The sequence below is a fragment of the Ascaphus truei genome, chromosome 4 (assembly GCF_040206685.1).
Source record: "Ascaphus truei isolate aAscTru1 chromosome 4, aAscTru1.hap1, whole genome shotgun sequence".
Taxonomy (NCBI): domain Eukaryota; kingdom Metazoa; phylum Chordata; class Amphibia; order Anura; family Ascaphidae; genus Ascaphus; species Ascaphus truei.
Window position 1 is genome coordinate 132,587,739 of NC_134486.1, and position 25,244 is coordinate 132,612,982.

A 25,244-nucleotide genomic window follows, 5' to 3' on the forward strand; every position below is an offset into this window, starting at 1 on the left:
ATATCACTCATGGTCCAACATGCATGATTGATGTAGTACATGAGAATCCAAGACCTTTCGATGTAGATTTGTCCAAATTTCAGTGTATGCTTGGTACAGAAATGAGAGCTCTTGTATATCATAACATGTATGCGCATTTTTTATGTTGCACAAAGACATTGAGTCACAATTTGCAAGAAGTATAGGGCCATGTTTACTAAATGGTACCAAGCAACAGGACACCTTATGGCCAATTTCTCTCGGGGAAAGCATAATATTAAGCAGAGCTAAGTCGCAGACTGTTGAAGAGCCTGAAATGATATTTTTCTGTTGTGCTTGTCTGCTTCTCCCCAGCCCACACTGCAAGCCATGCAGGGCTATTCGGCAGACAGTAGGAATTTCTCAGTGCTCGGAAGGCGTTAGAGGTCAGAATTACTAGGGACCCGCATCAGTAATTATATGAAGGCATGAGTTATATTTTTTGAGCCTTTGTCAGAAGGGCAGAAATCTCTCAAAATGTATTCTAACTTTGCAAAGCTTTTTTTTTTCTTTTTTCCTTTTAAGGCGTTTCCCATTACAGTATAGTATATAGTCCAAAAATTATTTAACATTGCAGAATAACATAACTTTCTGTTTTTGAAAGAAAGAGAAAGCATGGGGGATTCTGTGCAACATCAATGATTCTACAGACGAAAAGCCGGCAACCACAAGAAGTGTCAGATTCTCTTGCAGTCATACAGCATTGTTTTACAGTTCTCAACGTGATTGTCAAAGCTTTCCTTGAGGGGCCACTGGTCACACCAGGTTTTAGAAATAAGCAATGCATACGCACCCAGGTGAATGCACCTCATTTGCTTTCGACTAGGCTACTTCTTGGCACAAATCGCTGGTGAAATGTTTCAGAACCACTGGTTTTAGCACATTCATTTTCAGAATGGGTACAGAAAATGTAATTCTCGTTGAAACCATTTGGATAGTAACACATTTATGTAAGATTAAAGCTCCCTTGGTCTCTCCATTATGACGGTCTCCGCAACATTCCGATCTGATTGATTTCCCTGTTTACCTCCTGTGCTCACTCAGAAAGACATTTCCACTAATTATAGTTTGAACATAATCATTTTCTACCTGCAAGCCTGTGCTGAGAAATACTGTCTGTCCTGATAGATGCACGTCCTTGCACCAAGCAAGAATTGTTTTGATTAGCTCTAATAGTTGAGTAACATGGGTCATATCTTGAAGTCTAGACTGCTTTTTTTTCAGGAGCACAATTATAATCCCTTCTCTGTTGAGACAACATAACGGAGCAACACATCTGCCCTACAGCTGCAGTTCATGAATTTAAAGAACGATGCAATTTTTATATTGGACACATTCAAAATAGTGCAATAGATAGTATACTAGGCACTTTGTGACAAAGTTGCACATAGAAAACAGAGGGGATTCTCAGATGAATTATTTCTAGATCAAGGGTGCTCAAATTCAGTCTCTGTTTCAGCACAGGTGCTTCAGACCAGGTGTCTCAAAAAAGCCCAGCTTCAGCACCAGTGGCTCAGTCTTTGAGCCACTGATTGAGCCACCTGTGCTGAAGCTGGGATATCTTGAAAACTTGACCTGTTGTGGGGGGGTCGGGGCGGCAGTGGGGGCTTGAGGATTAGAGTTGAGCATCCCTGTTCTAGACGATGAATAAAAGCAATTGCTCTGGGAGATTTGTTGAATGACACCCTACCAGGAACAGATTTTTCTTCACAGGATTCATGTACTGTAACAATGGGTACCGCTTTATTTTTTTGGTCAAGGCATTGTAGTGGCGATAACACAGAAACAGAGCTCTAATACAAACAGCAGTTATTATTTTGTATGTGTTTGTTGTGCCAGACTGATGCGTGCTATATGACCATGGTTAGTAAAGTCCTGTTAAGGACTATGGGGACAGAGGCTGGTGCACTTTTACAGTGGGCACCTTCTACCGAATACAGAAGAGAGGAATAGGTAGATTCATTTTAGGCCATATAGAATCAATCCACATGCCATTTTTGGGTAACTGAGAGATGTCCATTTGTTTTGTAGGCCTTGCAGTATCTAACAAAAGCTCATAAATGTGAGACACAAATGAGTGGCTGGGAGAACGATATTCCTTCATTCAAGGACATCGTGAGAGGTGCAGTTGACCTTGCACATGGTGAGTCTTTGGTCATGTGTATGCACAATGTATTTGCACATTATTGTTTAATTTAGCTGATTATCAGTTATCCTGTGGGATATATAAAATAGTCTATTCATACAGTGAGTAGTTATGTTAAATTGTTATGGAACACTCAGGAAAATGTTTTCTTTTATTTACAAAGCACATACCTTTTAAGTGGGATTTAGTTTTAAAAACAGACTTCCTGAAATGGGTTTCTTGAAGTAGGAACAACAGTACTTTTGAATGGTTTCTGTACTTCCTGATCTATATACATTTCCAAGTGATAATACCTAGATTTAGGAATAAGGCAAGTTCTAGTACTAGCTCCCTTATTCTCATTCCACAGTGCTGCTGCTTTGACCAGTGAAATTCTCTTTTCTGTTCATTGAAGTAGATAGGCGCACAGCTCCCAAACATAAACCCCTGTAACCAGCTAGGGTGCTGTCAGAAGTGATATGAACGACATGCCCATCTTAGTCAGAACAATCTGTTTATCCACAAGGGAAGGGTGCATCAATTTACACTTAGGGGGTTATTCGTTAAACCATGATAGTGTCAATCAGTGCACTATAGCAGGGAGACAACCATTACTTTTTTATTTGCGAGATATTACCACCATCATCACAGTTTAATGAATAACCCACTTAATGTAAAATATGAAATAATTTTGATTAAACCAATCCATAAAAAGTTAATATTATTAGTAGCACCAACCTGATATAATAGGTTGCTTTCTCAATGTAATTAATAAATCATATAAGAGGTAACTCTCACTAATCCTTTTTATTGATATTTCAGGTTACCTTGGCAATAAATGTGCTTATAACTTCAGCAACACACACACGGACACAGCAGGGACCGGCAGACATCACACGTGCCCCTAGCCTATGCCCCCCGCTCACTGCTCTCCACCCTCCCACCTCCCTCTCCCTCCTCACTGATCAGCACTAACATACCTTAACAGTTAGCGCTGCAACAACCGACCACAGCGCCTGATCCTGATGTTGCGTAATGAAACAGAATCTGCCTCACTGTGACCGGTTGCAGTGCTGACTGATACGTAAATCAATGTAGCCCAACAACACAGGCAGCAGTGGGAATTCCTGCGCCCCACACCCACACCCTCCCCCATCATGCTGTGTCCTGGGTAGCTGCCCTGCTCTACCCCCTCCCCCCAATTCCACCACTGAGTATATGTATTGCTGCAGTAACAATAAGTGATTGCTTTGTGGTTACCAAACAAATTATGGTAGTAACCCATTCCAGCAGTTTGTGGTTAACGTGGGATACTTAATGATTTAAAAAAAAAAAAACAACAAAAAACGCAGAAAAAGAGATGCTTTATTTATGAAAAATGGCAGAATCGGTTTAGATTGTTAATATTAGATCTTTAAAGCCTCTTTAACCAATGTCAAGATTTGCATTTACAATCAGAGATAACTTCAGTTTTCAGGATTGTTACCAAGTTGTGAGGGATGTGCTACTTAAGTAATAATACCCTCAGAACAGGACATTACTGGCCAATAATGCCCTGTTCTGAGGGGATTATTACTATTTTAGGCTAAATGTAGGCTTATGTTTATCTTTTTTATGAAAAATGTAAAAAAAAAAAAATGACACCTTTGTAGTCGCATCGATTTTTATCAGCATGATCGTCTACATTATTTTGCTTTTACTGCAAATGTTTATAAAAATTAAATTGTGCATACACACAGCCCCCCTCTATACACACACACTCTGTAACCCCCCCTCTATATACACAAACACACTGCAGCCCTTCTCCACCCTCTGCATCCACAAAACACACTGTTTTGACACACCAACACAACAGACTCTGCAGCCCCCCTTCTACACCCACAAAATGCACACCAACAGAACACATTGCAGACACACACCAATGAAACAGTCTCCTGTCCCCCTTTACACCCACAAAACACACCGCAGACACACACACACACACACCTTTCTTCTCTCTCCTGTGCGTAGCTATCTCCAGGCAGGGCGGGAGAGGAGTCGTTACCTTGCTGCTACCTCCTGTCCAATAACCTCCCTTGACTGAGAGCTGTTCTCACTCTGTGTGGATGAGACCTGAGACCTGAAAGCTGATTGGCTGAAAAATTACTTAATGTCCGGAATTTTTTTATTATTTTTTTCAAGCAGTGTTATACAGAGATAAAACATTTAAGGGGGTGCTAGGAGGGCTGGTGGATACAAAAAATAAAAAAGGGGTGGGTTAGGGGAGGGGGGGGGGAGTAGCACAGTAGGGGAATAACATTTCTTGCCTAGAAATACAGAGATAAAACATTTTAGGAAAAATGTTGGGGGGCGGGGGGTTGGGGTAGGGGCGGGAAGATAGGAAGGAGAAGAGAGAAGGAAGGAACTACACATTAGCGAATCCACAGATATACTGCTAAACATTGTTTTGAATTAAAATATAGGATCAATATAAAAGCTTCTAAATCTGCTATAGAAACCATCTCTGGAGAGCTTGGATAGTACAAAAAAAAAAATCTGTTTTTAATCTGCCTCCCTGGTCAACCATTGTCCTCGCTTTCTATTAGCTAATCTGGGTTAAGGGACAGGGGGAAAAAATAAAGTGATACAGAAATAGTTGGGGGATAGCGGCCAGGACTAAAAAAAACGTCAATCCAGGCCTCCAACCCGGGGCCTCTCCAGACTTTGGGCCTAATGTTTAAGTATAACTAGGCTATGCTCCTGCCAAAAACAAAGACTACACTAGTGAACCATAAATGAACCAATATAAAGTTGGACCTGAAAACATAATACAATAATTTCTCAGACCCGGAATATAGATCTTGAACTCAGTTTAGGGTTTGGTACCAGCTTCAGATAACTATTTTGCTGGAGAGTTCGGGTGGGAGGATCTTCTCGTGGGAATCATGGACCAAGATGGCTACAAGGTCGGAGGGTTCTCGTTTCCTATTATAAATCCGGAGAGAGGGGAGTTCAAACCTAGATATTCGAGGAAGGCCTCCCCGTTGTCCGGGCTCCTGAGTGTCTGAGGTCTTCTGTTTTTAACTACTGAGTCCAAAAGGAAATGTCCACTTATACGAAATATTGTGGTCTCTTAGTTTTGCCGTCACCTCTCGGAGATCTCTTCTTTTGGAGAGTGTAGCTGGTTCCAGGTCTGCGTTAACCTGTAGGGTGTATATTTTGAAACTTGAGATCTCTGGTACCTCTCATCGCCATGCTGAAAGCTTCCTTTGTTTTAATATAATGGAATCTCAACACCACGTCCCTTGGTCTGTCTCCTGGTTGAGGTCTTGATCTTAGGGCTCTGTGGCATCTGTCCAGGGTAAGAGACTCCTTTTATAGAGTCAGGGAGGGCTGACACTAACCAATTGCTCATTCATCCCTCTATATACGTTACAGACTCCAGAATCCCCCTTATCCGAAGATTATTACGGCGGTCTCTATTCTCCGCATCCTCCTGTCTGTCTTTGATATCTTGGAGCTGGGACTTTATTTCTTTGAGCTCAGTATCCATCAGAGCTTGCCGGGTGATTGTAGCGTGAACCTTGGATTCCAAGCAGCTAGTGCGTTCCCCAAGGGAGGATATCTCCTCTTTAAGATCCTCCACCGCTGTTTGCATTAGAGATTCAATTTTGTTATAGAAGATGAGTAGTTCATTCTTTGTGGAAAGATTTTCAATCTCTACCCCTGGTTCCGAGTCTGGGTGATCTACGGAGGGGACCACTTCCAACTCTACCTATTGTCGTGTTGGGTGTCCATGGTTTTTAAAATATTCACGAAACTCGCTTTGGTTCTTTTTCTTTTTGATGTTCCAGCCATGATAGATGAGACTTGCACAAGATGAGATTTTTATTTTTAGGTACTTAGACATAGACGATGGCTTAGCTTAGAATAACCCCCGGGATATTATGGAACCTGGCCTCAGGACGCCATCCTAGTCCGCTTAATTTAGGGCTTATTTGGGCTTGCTGATCTTTTTTGTAGAGGTGTACAAGTTCCTCCAAGGGAGATCACAATATCAGAGCCTGCATATTTGTAGATTTGTCTAGCTGACTCTTGTGCCCTCTTGAGCCTATTCCCACTGAAATAGGGGAGGGTAGGTCTTCCCTTGTGCGAGGTGGGTAATAGGCTGTAGGTTTTATCTTGGGATCTTTATTTGAAGGTAAATGTCTGTGGGCGAGATAACTGGGTGATCCCCCTTGGTGTCAGAGGCTGGCACTTTAATTCGTGGCTCACTGCTGCTTTTTAGAGGTCTTTAAATGCCCTTTTGTACCTGGGTGGTCCTGGTCTTTGACTCTTTAGCAGGCTGCTACTTGTTTACTGCGGTGGGGGGGGGGAGGGTGAGGGGGATCCACCAAGGGTCAGCTCTCCCTCCGGGGCTGCAGTCAGATAATCAACATTGTAGTAATACAATGGGATGATGTTTTTTGCAGGGAAAAATGTAGAAGATAAATGGGCAGTGTTTAAAACATTGTTAGAAAAGCACACTTATCAGTGTATACCCTTGGGTAATAAGTATACTGCACCGACACACTTTATTCGAGCAAATACCCAGTATGTACCTGGCAGATACCTGGAATGCGCCGCTCCTCACCTCTGACAAGCCCTGTTGCGTTTGCCTTCCCAGCCTGGGTTCATGCCTGGCTGACGGGCGGCTGATCTGTTAAATTATAATGATTAGGATTTAATAGGCTGCAATGCTTCGCGTGTCTACCAGATGGCATAAATTCATGAATTGTAATGCAGTATATATATATATATATATATATATATATATATATATACTGTGCAGTATTGCAGCCAGCGGGAATAAAATGCTTCAATCCCTGCCTGGAAAATACCTCAATGCATTTGGGCAGAAAACAGTCACAAACCTCAATACACCCGGGTATACCCGAATTCGTGGGACTAGCCGAGCTCGAATAAAGTGTGTCGCCAGTGTAAAAGAAATAAGTCAAAACCAATGTGGCTAAATAAACAGGTAGGGGAGGAAATGGACAAGAAGAGGAAGGCGTTTAGATTCTTTAAGTCAGAAGGGACAGAGACATCGTATCAGAATTATAAGGAATGTAACAAAAATTGCAAAAGGGCAATCAAATTAGCAAAAATGGATAATGAAAAAAGGATTGCAATAGAAAGTAAGGTTAACCCTAAAAAGTTCTTTAAGTACCTTAATAACAAAAAAATGAGAAAAGAAAATATAGGACCCTTTCAGTGTGAGATGGGCAGGCAGATTATTGGAGATAAGGAAAAAGCTGAGGTATTAAACAAATTCTTTGCCTCTGTGTTTACCAGGGAAGAATCAAGTTCAATAGTAGTGCCGCAGGAGGAAGCCACAACCTCCATATTAATGAACAATTGGTTAACTGAGGAAGAAGTTCATAAGCGACTTGAAAAAATTAAAGTAAATAAGGCATCTGGCCCCGATGGCATACATCCAAGAGTTCTCAAGGAGTTAAGCTCAATAATAGCAAAACCATTATATTTAATATTCAAGGACTCAATTTCCACAGGCTCAGTACCACAAGATTGGCGTAAAGCAGATGTGGTGCCTATATTTAAAAAGGGAGCTAGATCACAACCGGGAAATTACAGACCTGTAAGCCTGACTTCAATAGTAGGGAAACTACTGGAAGGTTTAATACGGGATAATATTCAGGAATACCTAATGGAAAACAAAATTATCAGTAATAGTCAGCATGGATTTATGAAGGATAGATCTTGCCAAACTAACCTTATTTGTTTCTTTGAGGAGGTAAGTAGGAATTTAGACCAGGGTAATGCAGTTGATGTGGTCTACTTAGATTTTGCAAAGGCTTTTGATACGGTTTCACACAAGAGGTTGGTGTACAAAATAAAGAAAGTTGGACTCAGTAATAATATATGCACCTGGATTGAAAACTGGTTAAAGGACAGACAACCGAGGGTTGTCATAAATGGAACTTTTTCAGGTTGGGCTAAAGTCGTGAGTGGAGTACCTCAGGGATCGGTACTGGGACCCCTGCTTTTTAACTTGTTTATTAATGACCTTGAGGTTGGGGTCGAGAGCAAAGTCTCCATCTTTGCTGATGATACTAAATTGTGTAAGATAATAGAATCAGAGCAGGCTGTAATTTCTCTTCAGAAGGACTTGGAGAGACTGGAAACGTGGGCAGGTAAATGGCAGATGAGGTTTAATACAGATAAATGTAAGGTTATGCATTTGGGATACAAGAATAAAAAGGCGACTTACAAATTAAATGGAGATATATTGGGGGAATCCTTGATGGAGAAGGATTTAGGAGTGCTTGTAGACAGCAGGCTTAGCAATAGTGCCCAATGTCATGTAGTAGCTGAAAAGGCAAACAAGATCTTATCTTGCATCAAACGGGCAATGGATGGAAGGGAAGTAAATATAATTATGCCCCTTTACAAAGCATTAGTAAGACCACACCTTGAATATGGAGTACAGTTTTGGGCACCAATCCTAAGAAAAGACATTATGGAACTAGAGAGAGAGCAGAGAAGAGCCACAAAATTAATATAGGGGATGGACATTCTAACTTATGAGGAGAGGCTAGTTAAATTAGATTTATTTACATTAGAAAAGAGGGGATATGATAACTATATACAAATATATTCAGGGACAATACAAGGAGCTTTCAAAAGAACTATTCATCCCACGGGTAGTACAAAGGACTCGGGGCCATCCCTTAAGGTTGGAGGAAAGGAAATCTCACCAGCAAGAAAGGAAAGGGTTCTTTACAGAAAGGGCAGTTAAAATGTGGAATTCATTACCCATGGAGACTGTGATGGCAGATACAATAGATTTGTTCAAAAAAAGGTTGGACATCTTTTTAGATGGGAAAGGTATACAGGGATATACCAAATAAGTATACATGGGAAGGATGTTGATCCAGGGATTAATCCGATTGCCAATTCTTGGAGTCAGGAAGGAATTAATTTTCCCCTTAATGGGGTTTTTTGTTTGCCTTCCTCTGGATCAATAAGTAAGTATAGATATAGGATAAAGTATCTGTTGTCTAAATTTAGCATAGGTTGAACTTGATGGACCTATGTCTTTTTTCAACCTCATCTGTAACGGGATGCAACCCCAAGCTCTCCCTCGGCTGTGTTATGGGGTGCAAGGACAAGATAGCTGCCACTCCATTCCTCGAGGGCTTCCCAGCTATCACACTGGCCAGCAGCCGACCACCGGGCGCCCTCTATTGCGCCAGAGCGGGGACTCCCTATCTGCAACCCCTGCCTCGCGGACCGCCTCCCCCTCCGCTTCCTCCCGACTGCCGTCAGCAGCGGCTCCGGCTCTCAGCTCTCCGCCTCCTGCTCGCCTGTCCCGCTCACCTGCAAGGGCGGCGGTGCCCGTCTAAACACGATCGCCGGACTGGGGACGCTTGATCTCGGCGGGTTCTTCCCGCTGGCTCTGGGGCTCCGAGGCAGTCAGCACGTCCCCAATCAGCAGAGCCACTTATGGCCGGTGGCCATCTTGGGTGTCTCGCCAGGGTTTGGCTACGTGGATCACTCCCGAGTTCTCCCGGGCCGCGGCTCATCAACATGGAAGTTCCAGGGTCCAGCAGCAGAATGTCCTCGGTTACCTTGGACTCGTCCCCTGTAGCAAGAGCTTGAGATAGCCTCTGTTAGGCAAATTTGTACCCAGATTCCCTGCTTTGTTGAGGCGCTTAGCTGACCAGCGTCTGCTCAGCTCGGAGTCCGCCACGCCCCCCAATGCCCGGAATTTCAATAATGCCTGGATTTTAACAGCTGTAGCCTATAATCTTCATTAAATCATCTTCATAGCTTCTCAGCAATGGATTGCGGGCCCATTGCAATGGGGCTTACCAGATATGCTTTATATATGTAACTCATTTAAAGAAGCAGCATGATGCACATACTTCTTATGTTTTATCTAATTACCTCCTTGTACTGTCTGTTATGATTAGTTAACCGGTGGTCACTTTTTGTGTCTATTTCAACTATTCAATACAAACATCTTTTTAATGAGTTGGTATTGATTAAGTGGAGTATTGATCATTTAGTTTTCTTTCAAGTGGTCCTTCATCATAAGGATCCATCAAGGTAATGATAATTCAGGCTGTAGAGAGATTGTCATGAAATATTGAAAATTACATTAAATGTATAGATTCATTGGTTGTCACCTGTTTGCATGTACATGTACACACACACACACACACACACACACACACACACACACACACACATATATAATATCTATTGTGTGTGTGTGTGTGTGTGTGTGTGTGTGTGTGTGTGTGTGTGTGTGTGTGTGTGTGTGTGTGTACACACACACGCTCACTCTGACGGAAGTGAAATTAATCCACATTATTCAGTTCTTACATTCAGTTACATTACATATGAGCACAGTTGCTGCTAAAGGCCTTTGCATGGCAACCCCTCTAATGATTGTAGTTACAGTACCTACAGACTCAATAGCAGCGCCTGGAGTCAAAAAGAGGCACCTCATAAAATAAAGCACACGCGTCCAATAAATGTGGTGTGCGTTAACCATGTCCGGGAAAGAATGCCCCGAAGTAAGATGCTGGGATGTAAAAAGCCCAGTGCTGGAAGTACATCTCGACAGCATGCTGTGATGGCAGTTTCAATTGCAGCAAGCTTTCTCCCCTCATTTGGTCCTTAACCTGCTGGAAAGAACAGAAGCCTGTTCATTGTTCTGTAAAATCATGCAAAGGTAAATGTAACAAAGCAAACGTATATTGCTGTGGAAATGATGTAATTGCATTCTTTTAACCTGCTCTCTGCTGGAGAAGCTTGTAAATTGCATGCAGCTGCTCACACAGCACAGTCCAGCAGCAGCATCCCACCACCCTCTCGCCTCCCTCCTAAGAATGGACGGCCCAAAGGCGAAGATGCATGACACACACCCCGGGGGCACCTGGCATAGGCTTATTCAAATCCTACTGTCTATATTATAGTTAGCTGAAAAAAATGGACTCCCAGATCCTTTTCCTCTGTAGTGACTGACATTATAGACTGATATTATAGACTCTATAATATCTGTCACTGCAGAAGAAATGGTCCTGGGAGTAAATTTTGTTTAAGCTAACTTACAGTAGGAAAGCAGTATAACAAAGAAATGGGGTAAGCCAGCAGGGTGCTGAGTTGCATAGGGAGAGGTATTACTAGCAATAAGAGACAGGTAGTAATAGCACTACATAGATCAGTGTTTTTCAACAGGGGTGTCGGTAGGGGCAGCCAGCCTCACATAATAAAGGTGAAGCCCGGTTAGTAGTTTCCCCAAAGCCGTGTGTAATGGCCGCCTCTGTGAGGCTCATTTTGGCCTGTATGTTATGTGTTTTGTGTAACCTCTTCCAGAAGAGAGCTTATCACTGTGATATCTGGAAGGGGGAAACTGTGTGTCTTGGGGAACTGGGATTGTAAAAAAAAAGCACATGTATACCCTGTGATAGTGTTTTCCCCGCATAGTTAGTAAGCCAGCAATGTCCTTTGTGTTTCTAGTATTTCTCAGTGTGCAGAGACAGTAATTACTTAGCTGAACTGCAGACAGAGAAATACTGGTTCGTGGCAGAGCTTGGGAGCAGCTTGAGTATCAGGACAATGGTGAGTGGGGAAGGGCTGTGACTCAGGTCTGGGAACTGGTTCTTGGCGGTGCAGAGCCTTTGTTCGCCGAGGCGCTTGGGCGCCTACCCCGCAGCGGGTATGGGGCTGGCCAGGGGAACAGTTGCTGAGTCTCAGCCCCATAGGTACAATTCCCATTGGGCAGTTCAAATTTCCCGCTCGCCAGTAGCTCATTCCCAAATGGGCGGTTCAGGGTCCCAAGGCCAGCCCATTCCTCTGATTGGTGCAGCCGGATGAGCCCTCGTCCTCTGATTGGCTGCACCGTCACGAACTGTGCTCTGATTGGTCGGTGGCCTCTGCATGGAGCTAAAAAAATAGGAGACCGTGGCCTATGCATGGAGCACGGACGATCAGAGTACGAGAGTTGATCCTGGAGTGTGGACTAGAGACTGTGACGTCACGACTGGCGGGCTATTCGAAAGTGCTATTTGTCAAATAGCAATGAGAAGATGGAGAAGAAGCTGTTCAGGGCAAGCCTACCGAAGCAGACTCCTGCACATAGTTGAAGCTAGATTCTTCCCTCTCGGGCCCCAGGTGGTGAGTGTTACACTGTGATTGTGTTTTTTGTGTGTTTGCTGGCTTGCCAGAATAAACTTGTTTATTCTACTACTGTGTCCTGTCTGGTGATAGTGATCCCAGTGTGAAAAGTTCTGGTCTCCCGAGCCCCCCGGCATGCATCCGAGGCAGGAAAAATGCATTTAAAGGCCACTTCATTACCTTAGCGGCTAACCGGTAAAGCAATTAAGGGGTTAACCAGCCGTGCCAGGTTTATTGTGGGTAGCGGGGGTGGGTGAAGGGGGTATTTGGCCCTTGTTGGTTGTTTAGGGCTTGTGGGGGGTTTGCGGGTGCACTTAACCCATTCATGACCTTAGCGGTTAATACCGCTACATTCATGAAGGAGTTAAGCCCTCCCGCTACCCACCCGCAAGCCCTAAACAAACCACCGTTGGGGCTAATACCCACTTCGGCCAACCCCGCTACCCACAATAAAAATACACACACAACAAACCCACACTAAATAAATAAATATAATATGTTACACCAACAACCCCTATACCCCCCTAACATACACATATATGCACATCAATGATACTATAGGCCGGCGGGGGCCCTCGGGTGTTACCCGCGGGCCTGCAGTACCAATTCTGTGCCCCCCCAAATTAATGTCAAAACACATACATACTTATAAAGAAATAACCCCCCTCACTCTAACACATACAGTATAGTAATGGGCACAATTACTATTATCCACAAATGGATAATAGTGCATTTGCCCATTTAAAATACATAAAGAACAATAAATACATTAAATACATATTGCACTCACCCTTGTCCGGCTGCCACGATGAAGGCCATCCTCATCTTAATCACTGTCCATGCCCCCTCCGATGCTGCAAAACATAAACAAGAATAAAAACAGCCAATGTAATGTCCCCTAACCCCTTAATCACCATAGCGGATATTAACCGCTACAGTCATTAAGGGGTTAACCCACCCTCACCCACCACTTGGGAGGCCTACATACCCACCTCCACTACCCCCCACCCCATGATGCCTAACCACCCTCACACACTACCCAGCCGGGAGGCCTACCCACATACCGTTGGGGCCAATACCCCCTTCCCCCACCCCCAGTACCCACAATAAAAACAATACCCCGCCCCACAATAAACATCATTCTATTTATTAAATACATAACCCACCCACTGTGCCCCCCCCCCCCCATAAATACATGATTTATTATTTTACATAGAGGGTTAATACCACAGGCCTGACGGTAGGCCTGACGGGTCACCTCACAGACCTACAGTAGCCCAGCACCATGTTTCAAACAGGGTCTGGAGGCCTACGGGTGGTCCCCGCCAGGAGCCGTGGTCCACCAGGTGGTCTCTGCGGGTCATCGTGGGCCACAATGGGGTCCCCACAGGTAGGCCCACGGCTGTCTGGGGGGCCCCGGATCAGACCCACAGGTGTCTGAGGGGCCTCGGGTGGTTTCCACGGGGGTCTGGGGGCCCACGGGTGGTCCCTACGGGTCTGCGGTGCCCCCACAGATGTGCGGCTACCGTTTCTTCCCCGCAGGTGTCCCCGTGGACCCGGCAGCCGTTTACTCGTGAGAAGCCCAAGGTGTATATATATATACACACAGTGGTCGACAAATCACCATAAAATCTACTCGCCGAACAAAAAAATCTACTCGCCACCTAGTACCACACGTGTGCTGCTTGGGCCAATGGGAGCTCGCCACGATGTTAAATCCACTCGCCCGGGGCGAGCAAATGTATAGGTTTGTCGAACACTGTATATATAATGTATATATATATAATGTGTTGAATAATGGGCAAATAATCTATTATCCCTATCTGGATAATAGTTATTTTGAACATTATTGTACTGTATGTGTTGGGGGTGGGCGGGGATTGATGAATTTAATGTATAGGACATGTTTATTTTTTTTACATAAGGGTTGTTTCCTCAGGCCTGCAGGGGACCTATGGAGACCACCTGCGGTCTCCTCGGGATTCTCATGGGTAAACGGCTGCCGGGTCCACGGGGGACACCTGCGGGGAAGAACCGGTGGCCCCACATCTATGGGAGCACCGCGACCCGTAGGGACCACCCGTGGGCCCCCAGACCCCCGTGGGAACCACCCAAGGCCCCTCAGACACCTGTGGGTCTGACCCGGGGCCCCCCTGACAGCCGCGGGCCTACCTGTGGGGACCCCATTGTGGCCCACGGTGACCCGCAGAGACCACCTGGTGGACCACGGCGCCTAGCATCGGAGGGGGCATGGACGGTGATGAAGATGAGGATGGCCTTCATCGTGGCAGCCGGACATGGGTGAGTGCTACTGTATATGTATTTATTGTATTTATTGTTCTTTATGTATTTTAAATGGGCAAATTCACGATTATCCATATGTGGATAATATTAATTTTGCACATTACTATACTGTATGTGTTAAGGGTGGTGTATTTATGTGTTGTAATTTTTTTTGGGGTGCACTGAATTGGTACTGCAGGCCTGCATGGAAGACCCGAGGGCCACCGCCGGCCTATAGTATCATTGCTGTGCATCCCAAAAATGTGCTATATGTAGTGGGGGTATAGGGGTTGTTGGGGGCACAGGGGGTGTATGTTGTTTATTGCATTGTTTATTGGGGGCAATTGTCCCCAATAAACATGCTATTATGCCTTAACCCCTTCATTACCTTAGCGGCTATCCGCTATGGTAATGAAGCAGCATTAATGTATTTTCATAATATTGTGCGGGAGCAGGGGGTCCCCTGAGCTGAACCGCATTGATTTGTGGCTCAGGGACCCCCTGCTTCCCGAGTTACAGGCCCCGGTTTGGGGCATCAGTGCCAGTGTCGCCGCCATCTTTATAGCGGGCACTTCGCTAATGGGACGCTATAAAGATGGCGGCGACAGTGGCACTCGATGCCCAAACCGGGGCCTGTAACTCGGGAAGCAGGGGGGTCCCTGATCCACAAATCAATGCGGTTCAGCTCAGGGGACCCCCTGCTCACAGTACACTATTATTAAAAATATATTCATGCTGCTTCGTTACCATAGCACATAGCCACAAAGGTAAGGAATGATTGTTTATTGATATGGGTGTTTTATTCATAGTGTAGATATGCAGAGGGTCTCCGGAGCTGAACCGCTTTTGTTTTCGGTCCGGGGAACCCCTGCTTCCCGAGATACTGGCCCCTTTATGGGGTGCCGGTATCCCTCTGCTTTGTTTACATTCCGCGGTCACGTGATCGGGACATTTAAATGCAGAGGGATACCGACACCTCATAAAGGGGCCTGTACCTCGGGAAGCAGGGGGTCCTCGGACCTGAAACCAATGCGGTTCAGCTCCAGAGACCCCCTGCACATGTACACTATGAATAAAATTGTATTTAAAAGATTTTTTAATGTGCCGATGTTTGCGCAGAATGAGCGGCGGATCTCTCTCTGCTGCAGACACATCTCAGCAGGGGACGGCTTCTCGGCAGCTTCTCGCCAGGCAGACTGTCTCGCCACCGGCTACTCGCCATGTTTGGCAATGTTGCTCTCGCTCTCTCGCTGTGATTCGCGAGGGATTCGGCCGTTCCTGCATACAGCGAGGGCAACACGCCAAAAACATGGCGAATTCAAACCCCTGACGAATGCAATTTTCCGCTGCTTAGTGCATGACCCCCTTTGTCTATCGACCTGAATTGATCATAAGATGCGTTGAGGATTAGCACCATACATCTGAGCCATACTTGCATCAGTGAATATTTGGTGTGTATTTACCGTATTGGCCCGAATATAGTACGGCCTCACACTTAATACGACACTAAAGTTTTGAAGGTGAAAAATAAAAGGTGTTAGGCTGCGCATATAATACGAGTAATTTACGGTATTTATTGGAGGACCGTAAGAAAACAAAGCACTACTTCCAAGCAGAGAGATGAGGTCAAGGCAAGTAGAGTGCGTACCCATAGAAAAAATGTATATCAATTTATTGGATCTTTAAAAAAAACAGCATAATGGGGCAAACAGACTGAGATACTCACTGAGCTACTCCTCCCTGAAAGGAATCGCTGCCCCCAACAAATGGTTTAATTTCTTTCAACTACAATATATATTTTGCTTTGTATTACTGCATCTTAAACTCATAATCTTTAAGTAGTTTAATCATGTACAGTTCTGTGAAATATTACGTTATATGGTAACATCTTTATTTTAAGCGTATTGTTCCAAAATTGTCATGATGTATTAAAGCAGCAAAACAAAACTGAAGTGATGACATAGTTGAATGTTGTGCTGATCTATTTTTCAAGCTTATAACTGTTAATTACTTCACTTACCATAACCATCTCTGTTGTCCTAATGAGAGGGAACGGCAGTGGCCATTTTAACCTGCCTGGGATGCAAATGTTTAGCAATTGATATCTTCAGAATTCAACACCAGAGTGGGAAATGGGGGGGTTGCTAAAACAGTAATAAAAATAAAGGAAACATTTTTATGGTGATTAGAACAGATTGCTGCCTTAAATACGTTTGAAACATTACGTTAAGGCTGCTGTTAATCATCATGGTTTATTTGCCTATGAGATCTCAGGTTGCTTTTAATGTGGTTTTAAACACAATGCAGCAAAAGTAGATTGTTTCCCATATGGAGGCTCAAGTGACTTGTCGCTACATATTTTCTAATTTAATTGATTCATTAATGCGGCTAACAGGCATCCTGTAATTAGTTGATGTCTTACGCTTACTTCCTGCCCTCCATTCAATGTGTCAACGTCATAAGATTTCTTTCTTGGATTTTACTATAGTTGTGTTACAAATTTCATCTAACACGGGTTTATCAAACCTGTTGTATATAAGTCCTTAAGCACATGATCATAAAGTCATCCTGATGAGAGTATTTAGCAAACATACTGTACTGTATGTATGGATCTGATACAGTATATACATCAACTAAGTATGTCACCAAAATACACAATGGATTACTATATATATCAGCAGTTGGCACTCCAGTAGTATAATAGTTGTCTCATAAACTCGTCTCATAAAGATACAATAGAAAAAATATTTCCATAGGAAAAAAGAGGCAGCACTCTGTTGTAATCTAAAATAGTGTATTAGATATAAAAAGCACACATAGCAAAGCCATTTGTCTGTGTGTTTTTTTATCTCTCTCTCTCTCTGTCTCTCTCTCTCTCTCTCTGTCTCTCTCTCTGTCTCTGTCTCTCTCTCTGTCTCTCTCTCTGTCTCTCTCTCTCTCTCTCTCTCTCTCTCTCATCTTTGAGCTGAACTGTTGGTGCTTTGGCGAATTGGTGCAGAAGAAGGTAGGATTCAGAAGGTACTTCTTTAATAACCATCTTGAACAAAATGAACACATTACAAATATGGAATGGGAACTGAAGTGCTATTTTTTTCCCTTCATTTTCAACTGAGATGTATAAATGTATGTTTATACTGTGTGTATATATATATAAATATATGTATTTGTTTACTCTTGAACTTTTAGTGGCAATAAAATGCAGCAAAACCAAGTCTAACCCACAGGAAGCTGTGCAGATGCTCTCGTCTGCTCGTCTTAATCTACATGGCTTGTCCTCTAAAGCAAAGGTTAGTTTTGGGATAACATTTGCAACCTGGAAATGTTTGAAGAACAGAAATTGAATATGGTCTTAAAGGAGCGATCCATGCAATATCCTACATGTAGTTTTTTTTTAATCAGTTCTGTGGTATTGAATAATAGTAAGAAAAGATTGTATTAAACTCTTAATGCCATTTCTGGTGAGTTTTAATATACTGATCATCCTTTGATTTCTATAGCAGGTTTCAGCCAGCAGTGCAAGATCTTTGTAACACTTTCCTGTTTGGGATAAATTGTTGCCAATATTCTCAGCAGTTTGAGCTGCAAACTGTAACAATAGATAATGTTAACTTAGTAATATAAGAATATATTGTAGCTGCTGAGTAACACTGACTGAAGCATTGATTGAAACTAAAAGGCGGCAATTTAGTGAGCCCTGGGAAGCAGGATATTTGTTGATCGTTCACGATTGAACAAATCGATCGGTAGCTTAGGTAATTAGTTTTCAATAAAGGTATCCAAAAGCTGCATATATTAAAACAAAAAGTTTATATTTTTTTTAAGTGCCGCCCAGACTGCCTTTTTAAGGGAGCAACAATCTTGAAATATTTTTTTTCAATTCATCTTGTATAACCTTGGGTAGCTGCAGTATGCAGACATGACTACCTCAGTCTTCCTTCTGGAAACTTTTGGGAAATATGTCAGTTACTGTACTATACAAGGAGCTTGTGAATAGTAAGAGGATGTGATAATTGAAGTTGGCTCTTACTTTCTCTGTATACCTTTTGGCCTGCAGGAGAACATGGTAAGGAACTGAGCAGGGCATATGGTGTGTATCACAATTCATATAATTTTTTGGCAGATAGTCATTAACCGTTTTGTGAATCTTATATGACATAGGACAATGGCACAGGGTGATCTTTCTCACCTGTGGGCATTTTAATATTCCCAAAATGCTGGAAGCTGACTTAAAAATATCGTCCTAACGTATTTAATCAAAGGTAAAACCAGAGCACTCATGCTGAGTCCTGGAGACTTCCCTGTTCATATATATATATATATTGGGGTGTTACTGCTCCAACCCTAATTTTATTGTGCTAATTGAATTCCACCTGGTTTTTGGTAGCAATGGTCAGTCAATGGGAGTAAATAATACATAATCAATGCCCTTATTCTAATTCACTTGGATGTGAGTACCTCCACTGGCATTTAAAGAGTTAAGCAGCCATGGTTATAATTGCGTGCAATTTGGATCTATTAGAAGTGGTTAATTAAGCAGTGGCGCCTCCTAACAGGATGACGCCCTACGGTCTTATTTTGTACTGGGCATCAGCCTCAACCCGATCCTTCAATAGACCTGGCTTAATTAAAAAGAAACAACAGGAAATTCCATTCTACTGACCAGGTCTGTGAGTTGTGTTTCCTAATTATGAGATTGGAAGCTGCTTCCATTGTTCATGCACAGATTCTTAGAAAGGAAATTATTTTTTATGTTACTGTATGTGTGGCTTTTTAGGAATTTTGCTATGAAGAATCAGCATTAGATGGAACTCAAGTTAGTTGCCAACGTACACCATGCCCTAATGAAGTTGGAGTTGAAGATCCTTTGAAAAATTAGTTAAACGATGTGTCATTGCAGGAGAGCACTACTTAAAAGGCGAAATTAGTTCTTGCCCATAATCAAAAATGTAGAACACTTGAACATGTACATGTACATCACAGTCTATATTTACTTTGCCACCACAAAAGTTAAGCTGTGTTTGTGGAAATGTGTCCTTGTAGACCAAAGAATAGAAAAAGTAGATAGCACATCTTTTGTTTGTAAATAATGACACATCAACTTCTCAAGTTTCCCTTTCGGCTTTCATAAGGCCTTTTTAGCTTCTGACCAGCATGCCAAATGTGACCTGTATCCAAACGGTCTTTAGGCTGGCTACTGCTGCTTGCTTTACAGTCCTTGGACACACTTTGCCTTGATAAAGTGCTCTGTTTAGCACGAAACATGTTGGTAGGGTAATGCCTTGCCCTTTTTTCCTTCCATGACTATTAAATCTTTTTATGGATAACACACTTTCCTCCTAATTCTCTTTTTTGGATGATTCCGGTTGTGCTCTGCCATTTCTCTCTTCTACTGCTTGGACACACTTTGCATACAAAAATATATGATACTAATGTTAAATATTTGTCAAACATTCAGAATGTTGTTTTTTTTATGGAAATATAATTAATATAGTAACAAAAATTGTTTGGTTAAGTAAAATTAGAGACACTGATAGTACCCCGCTACACCTAGAATATGGTGGTGGGGAGGTGCTCTCTAGGTAAGGCTAATATGAGTACACGTGAACAGAAAACCTAGTTGCAAGTACTCTAACACTATTAATGATGAATGAAATACTTAAAATCAATTGTAATGTCAAAAATGAATATAAAATAAAGGGCTTTAAAAATAGAACAACGAAATAATGTGACTATGGTCGATGTGGGACCACTATATGAGTGCTCTCGATCAATAACTAATGTGAGTAAATGGAGCAGTATCCTAATACTCGGCTATCAAAACATATACAGATAAGCCTAGTAAAGCTATATACCTGGAGACAGAATACTCCTCTCTTATACCCTATGGGTAATACTGTATAGTGCAATAAAGTGCACTAAATAGGCTGTTTAAGTAAGCAACCCTGATCACGGTAAATGTGTTATAGCGCTGTCTGGGTAGACATCCGAAATAAGATGCTGTTTCCAGCACTCTGATCTCTATCTGAGTTACTGTCTCAAGCCAATTAATTACTGATTAGATGTTCTCCTGTACTGGCGCCGATGGAAGGATGTTATCGGCGCCAGACTACATGGAACAAGGCATTAACGTAGTCTAGTATGCGCTGTTAGGTCTAGAGTCAAATGCCTATCCTTATTTTATCTCATATCAGAAATAGTGAAGCTGCGGATAGACAAACTGCCAGGTGCTAAGTAAGGTGTGCACAGTCCCTGCATGGGCCCCAGTCAAAAGATAATATAATTGCCGATGACCGTGAGTAGGTACTGGCAGTAGCTGGGAAGTAAAGGACGCAACCCAGCGCTATAGAGAACCGTGGGTATGTCAAACGATAGGGTTTGTTCACAGTGCAGTAATGCACACTCCTGACGCCTTTCAAATCAACAGCCCTAGTCACGGTGCAATTTCATTCAATCTACACGTGTCTGAATAGACGGTCCTGATGCCGGTAAAAAAAGCACTATGGGTCCAACACCAGAAACCCAAAATAGCTGTAATTGGTAGTATCCTCCTAAATCGACACTAATAATTAGTCTTGTATCATTGTCAATATTAATGGAGCAATGTAATGATACAGGCTATCGGTGTGGCATATATGAACTCTAAGGTCTAGAGTCAAATACTGATCATTAATCTTATATCAGTGGAAGCTTATTATTCAGTAAGCATTGTAGTAATACAGAGATAGCATTGTTGCATAAAGCTAATAACGGTGTGCATCGGCACAGATCATACCATTATATCAGTGCCGATGACCGTTGGGTAAGTGCTGTCATAGACCGGACCGTGAACAGGAAATAACCCCGTTATGAAATAGATCGTGGATGGATCAATATCCATAAATATAAAGGGACATATAGTTCCTAGTAAAAAGACACTCAGTTAGACTGATGATGGCAGTACATAGGTAGCGCTTAGCCCAGAACTAGCGAAAACATGCACATTCCCTGCATCGGCACAGATCATGAGATTATATCCGTGCCGATGTCTGTTGTGGAGTGCTGGCTTGAACCGTATGTTAATGGGAATCAACCCAGTTATTAAAACTGTGAGTAGATCAGTTAGTATCCATAGAGTTAGAGGGACATATAATCCCCAGTGTAGAAACACTGTTTCACTGAATAGATTCTTTAGAAGTGTTAGTGTAACGAGTCTAGTACCCGAACGCAGAGCTCCGCAACAGAGTATCAGTTCTCTGAGTGTTGCGGTCACAATGAATGATCTGCACATGCATGGAGGATTGGCTTAGCCAGTTAAATAAATTACATTGACATATTATGGCTCTACCTCTCATAAATGTTTTCTGATATGTCCCCCTTGAAAACTAGATGAAAAACACTGAGCTTAATAGACTCGGGAAGCTCAGTTTGAGGTCTAATCTCATCTCAATGTTAGGGTATCATCATAGGATTTGTAGACTTGACTATGTCAAGTGCTCTAATATGCCATAGATAGGTGAATAGAATAAAGGGTTCCTTCTGATCTGAGCAATTTGCTATAAAGGAACTAATCTGTGCTATAGAAAGTACATGCAAACAGCAGTGCACACAATGGTATTTAGGTGCTCATCCATGCAAAAAAAAAGCATGTCAACAGCATCTCTACTGATCTAGAATAAATACTGTATTTATTCGCTCTCTAATACCTGAACATTTTTAATTGCCTGCATGACTGACACACTAAAAGCAATTATGAATCAAGTTGCAAAGCCACTTCTAGTTTTTCACGATTGGCTACAATGTTTGTTTTGGGTATGTACTGACTTTCATGTTATTTGCCTTGGCAAGCAGTTTTGCTTATTTTGTCTCTGTTGTGAAAGGGTACCAGTTTAACCCATTAATGGATGGTGAAATATTGTATCACAATATTACAGCACAACTAAGGTCCCTCTGATGATGTAAATGTTCAATTTCAGCATATTAGGAGTAGCATATTGGAAGCCGTAGATAACGCTCAAAGCCAGTGGTTCGATCAGGAGGTTGAGATACCAGCATATAGACCCTTTAAGAGCACTAAAAATAGTACATTTATTTCATATACTCAATGGTTTTATACATTTTAATTAAGTGTTATGGGTGTGATAGCCGATTCCTCAGCATTCTTCAGCTGCCTTTTAGGAGCATTAAAGATGAATGCTAAAAAATGTGGAAAATACATGTTAGAATATGTGATTAGTAGTGCTTCATGTACACTATAGCCGTACTTTCCAATAACGTTTTGTGGCCATACATGTCATGAGTTGTGTTCATTTCCATTAGCATCCCTTTTTGTAGCCATTTTTTTTTTAAAAGCATCCTCTGGTCTTGATTATGTACAAATCAATAACACTATTAATTATGACTTGCATACAATTCTATCAAGGTTAGTTTCTCTTTGACCTCCTGCACTGTCCTTGTTGTTTTGTTGTTCAAGAGGAAGGAAAAAGAAAACATCAGCAGAAGTCAGTCTACACAGATCCAGACATTCCTTCCGGAATGAATTAGCCATAAACCAAAATAAAACCACTGTGATGAGTTTCCTCTTCCTGAAAAAATACATGATGTTCTTATTTCCCTATACAGACAACCAAATTTGATGTTGCATGCAGGCTTTTATTGCATTTTGATTTGACACTTAGGATGGTCATTATAGTAGGAAAATGGTTACTCTGAGAAGTTCTTGAGGTGATCAAGCCATGCTTTTACACAAAATAAGGACAACATAACCTTAATTCTGTGTGCTATATTTTAATGAAGTTATTATATTACACAGGGTTGTACTGTATAACTACATTGCTTACAGTATTACATTTTATCTGAACTTCTGTAAATAAACTTGACATTACTGACACTTCTGGGAGAAGATTTATAGCCGAAGCCCATTTTTTCAGTTGGTGTTCTCACATCTCGTTAATAATCTTGATTAGAAACAAATATCCAAACTCCTCACATGCTTTTTACAATGGCCAGACTAGTTAGTTAGCAATCTATTAAGACCTGTGGAACCCTTCACAATTGTATGGTAACTCTTTGTACCCACTTAAAGCAGCAATCCCACCAAAATAAAAAAAATTAAAAAAATTGACAGGATGGTCACTGGGGGTTCCCATTAAACATATAACTGCCTATTTTTATCTAGGAGACGCTCGCTTCCCGAGATACTCATAAGTAAAGATTACCATATTTCTTCAGGGAATTTAAATAGCCGTCCAATAGGAAGCCGCTAATGACGACGTCGTGTCTTCCTTATTGGCACATGTAACCTGTGGACATATTGTTTCCCCTGGAGAGTTTTAAAACCGGTAACTTCACTAGTGAATATCTAGGGAACCGGGGGTCCATGAAGGTAAAAACAAATTTAAAAAGCACAGTTTAGTACCGCGGGAACCCCTTGTTGTCCCTCTTGTTAATTTTTTTTTATAATAAATAAGTCCACAGGATTGCTACTTTACAAATGTTTTATGACGTGTTGTGCAACTCCAGCTCTTATATATGTAAGAATGCAATTGTTGTACAGTAGTAATGCTCATATTTTTTATTTAAAAAAAAAAAAACTTTCTACATTATTTATAATGTAATATTGTAGTATAACATTTAATAACTTTTTGAATTACAATATTAGAAAATATAGCTAAATGCATTTGAAGAATAATAAAATGTCAGTCATCACCAAATTTGGTATCAATCAACCCCTGGTAAACTGCGGTTTACACCGAATAAAGGTTAACGACTAGAGGGCTTGAACGGTTGTTGTATGGATGTGAACTGTAGGCCTCTCGGATGACTGTTCTGTCCTGAGCTCTTGTTTCTACCTTATTTAATCTTGATCCCAAAAGAAGATGTGGTACTGTACAGCATGGAAATCTTGATGTCCTGCTACAAAACATTACCATCTTTCATATTTATTGGGCTTTTCTAGAAAATCTTTTTAAAATACTTTTTCTAATTTATCCCATGAGAACAGTTTTTTAACCTACAGTAAATGCTTATCTGTTGTTTTCCACAGCAACTTTTTACAGATGTAGCAAGTGGAGACATTTCCGCCGAGTTAGCTGATGACGTGAGAACAATGGACAATCTTGTCGCTGAGCTACAAGAAATCAGCAATCAGTTAAGAAATCAATATTGAAGAAAGAATAGTGTTAAAGGAGAAACAGGAATCAAAATATGTACGACTTTCACTTGATTATGTTACTGCCAGACACCCAAACCCAGCATAATAAAGGTTTTCTTTATAAGACTTTGTGTACCTTATGTGGTTATTTTTCTCACTTGACTGCAAACTCCTAATCTGTTTCAAAGTCATGTGTTTGGCCTGCTTCTAATGGGTTTGGACACTCTGGAATGAATCTGAGTTTATTATTTATAAGGTACTTATTTAGGATTTGTTTTACATGAGTGCATCAAGTAATTGGCTCCAGTCCACTGAAAGAAACTGCAGCTGATGGGAAAAGTTGAAAAGGTCCAACTGTTATCACAGGAAAGTGTGTCATGGATTAATGTGAAGTTTTATGGAAATAGATAAAAAAAAAGTTAAGGATACAGGTTTTAAAAAATTAGGTATTTTTCTTTTCCTTTCATTTACCTGCAGATGTTTTATAATATGTAACATATTAAATTGATGAACGATTTAATA

General features: G+C 41.8%; 1 protein-coding gene across 1 annotated transcript in view; it reads left to right on the forward strand.

The window, feature by feature from the left end:
• Positions 1-24,848, forward strand: part of TTC27 (tetratricopeptide repeat domain 27) — a 401,980-nt gene extending 377,132 nt beyond the window's left edge. The window contains exons 16-18 of the mRNA XM_075594976.1: positions 2,050-2,161; positions 17,780-17,880; positions 24,615-24,848. Of these exons, the coding sequence (XP_075451091.1) occupies positions 2,050-2,161; positions 17,780-17,880; positions 24,615-24,737 (336 nt within the window). The 3' untranslated portion in view covers positions 24,738-24,848. The remainder of the gene's footprint in view (positions 1-2,049; positions 2,162-17,779; positions 17,881-24,614) is intronic.
• The last annotated feature ends 396 nt before the right edge of the window (positions 24,849-25,244 follow it).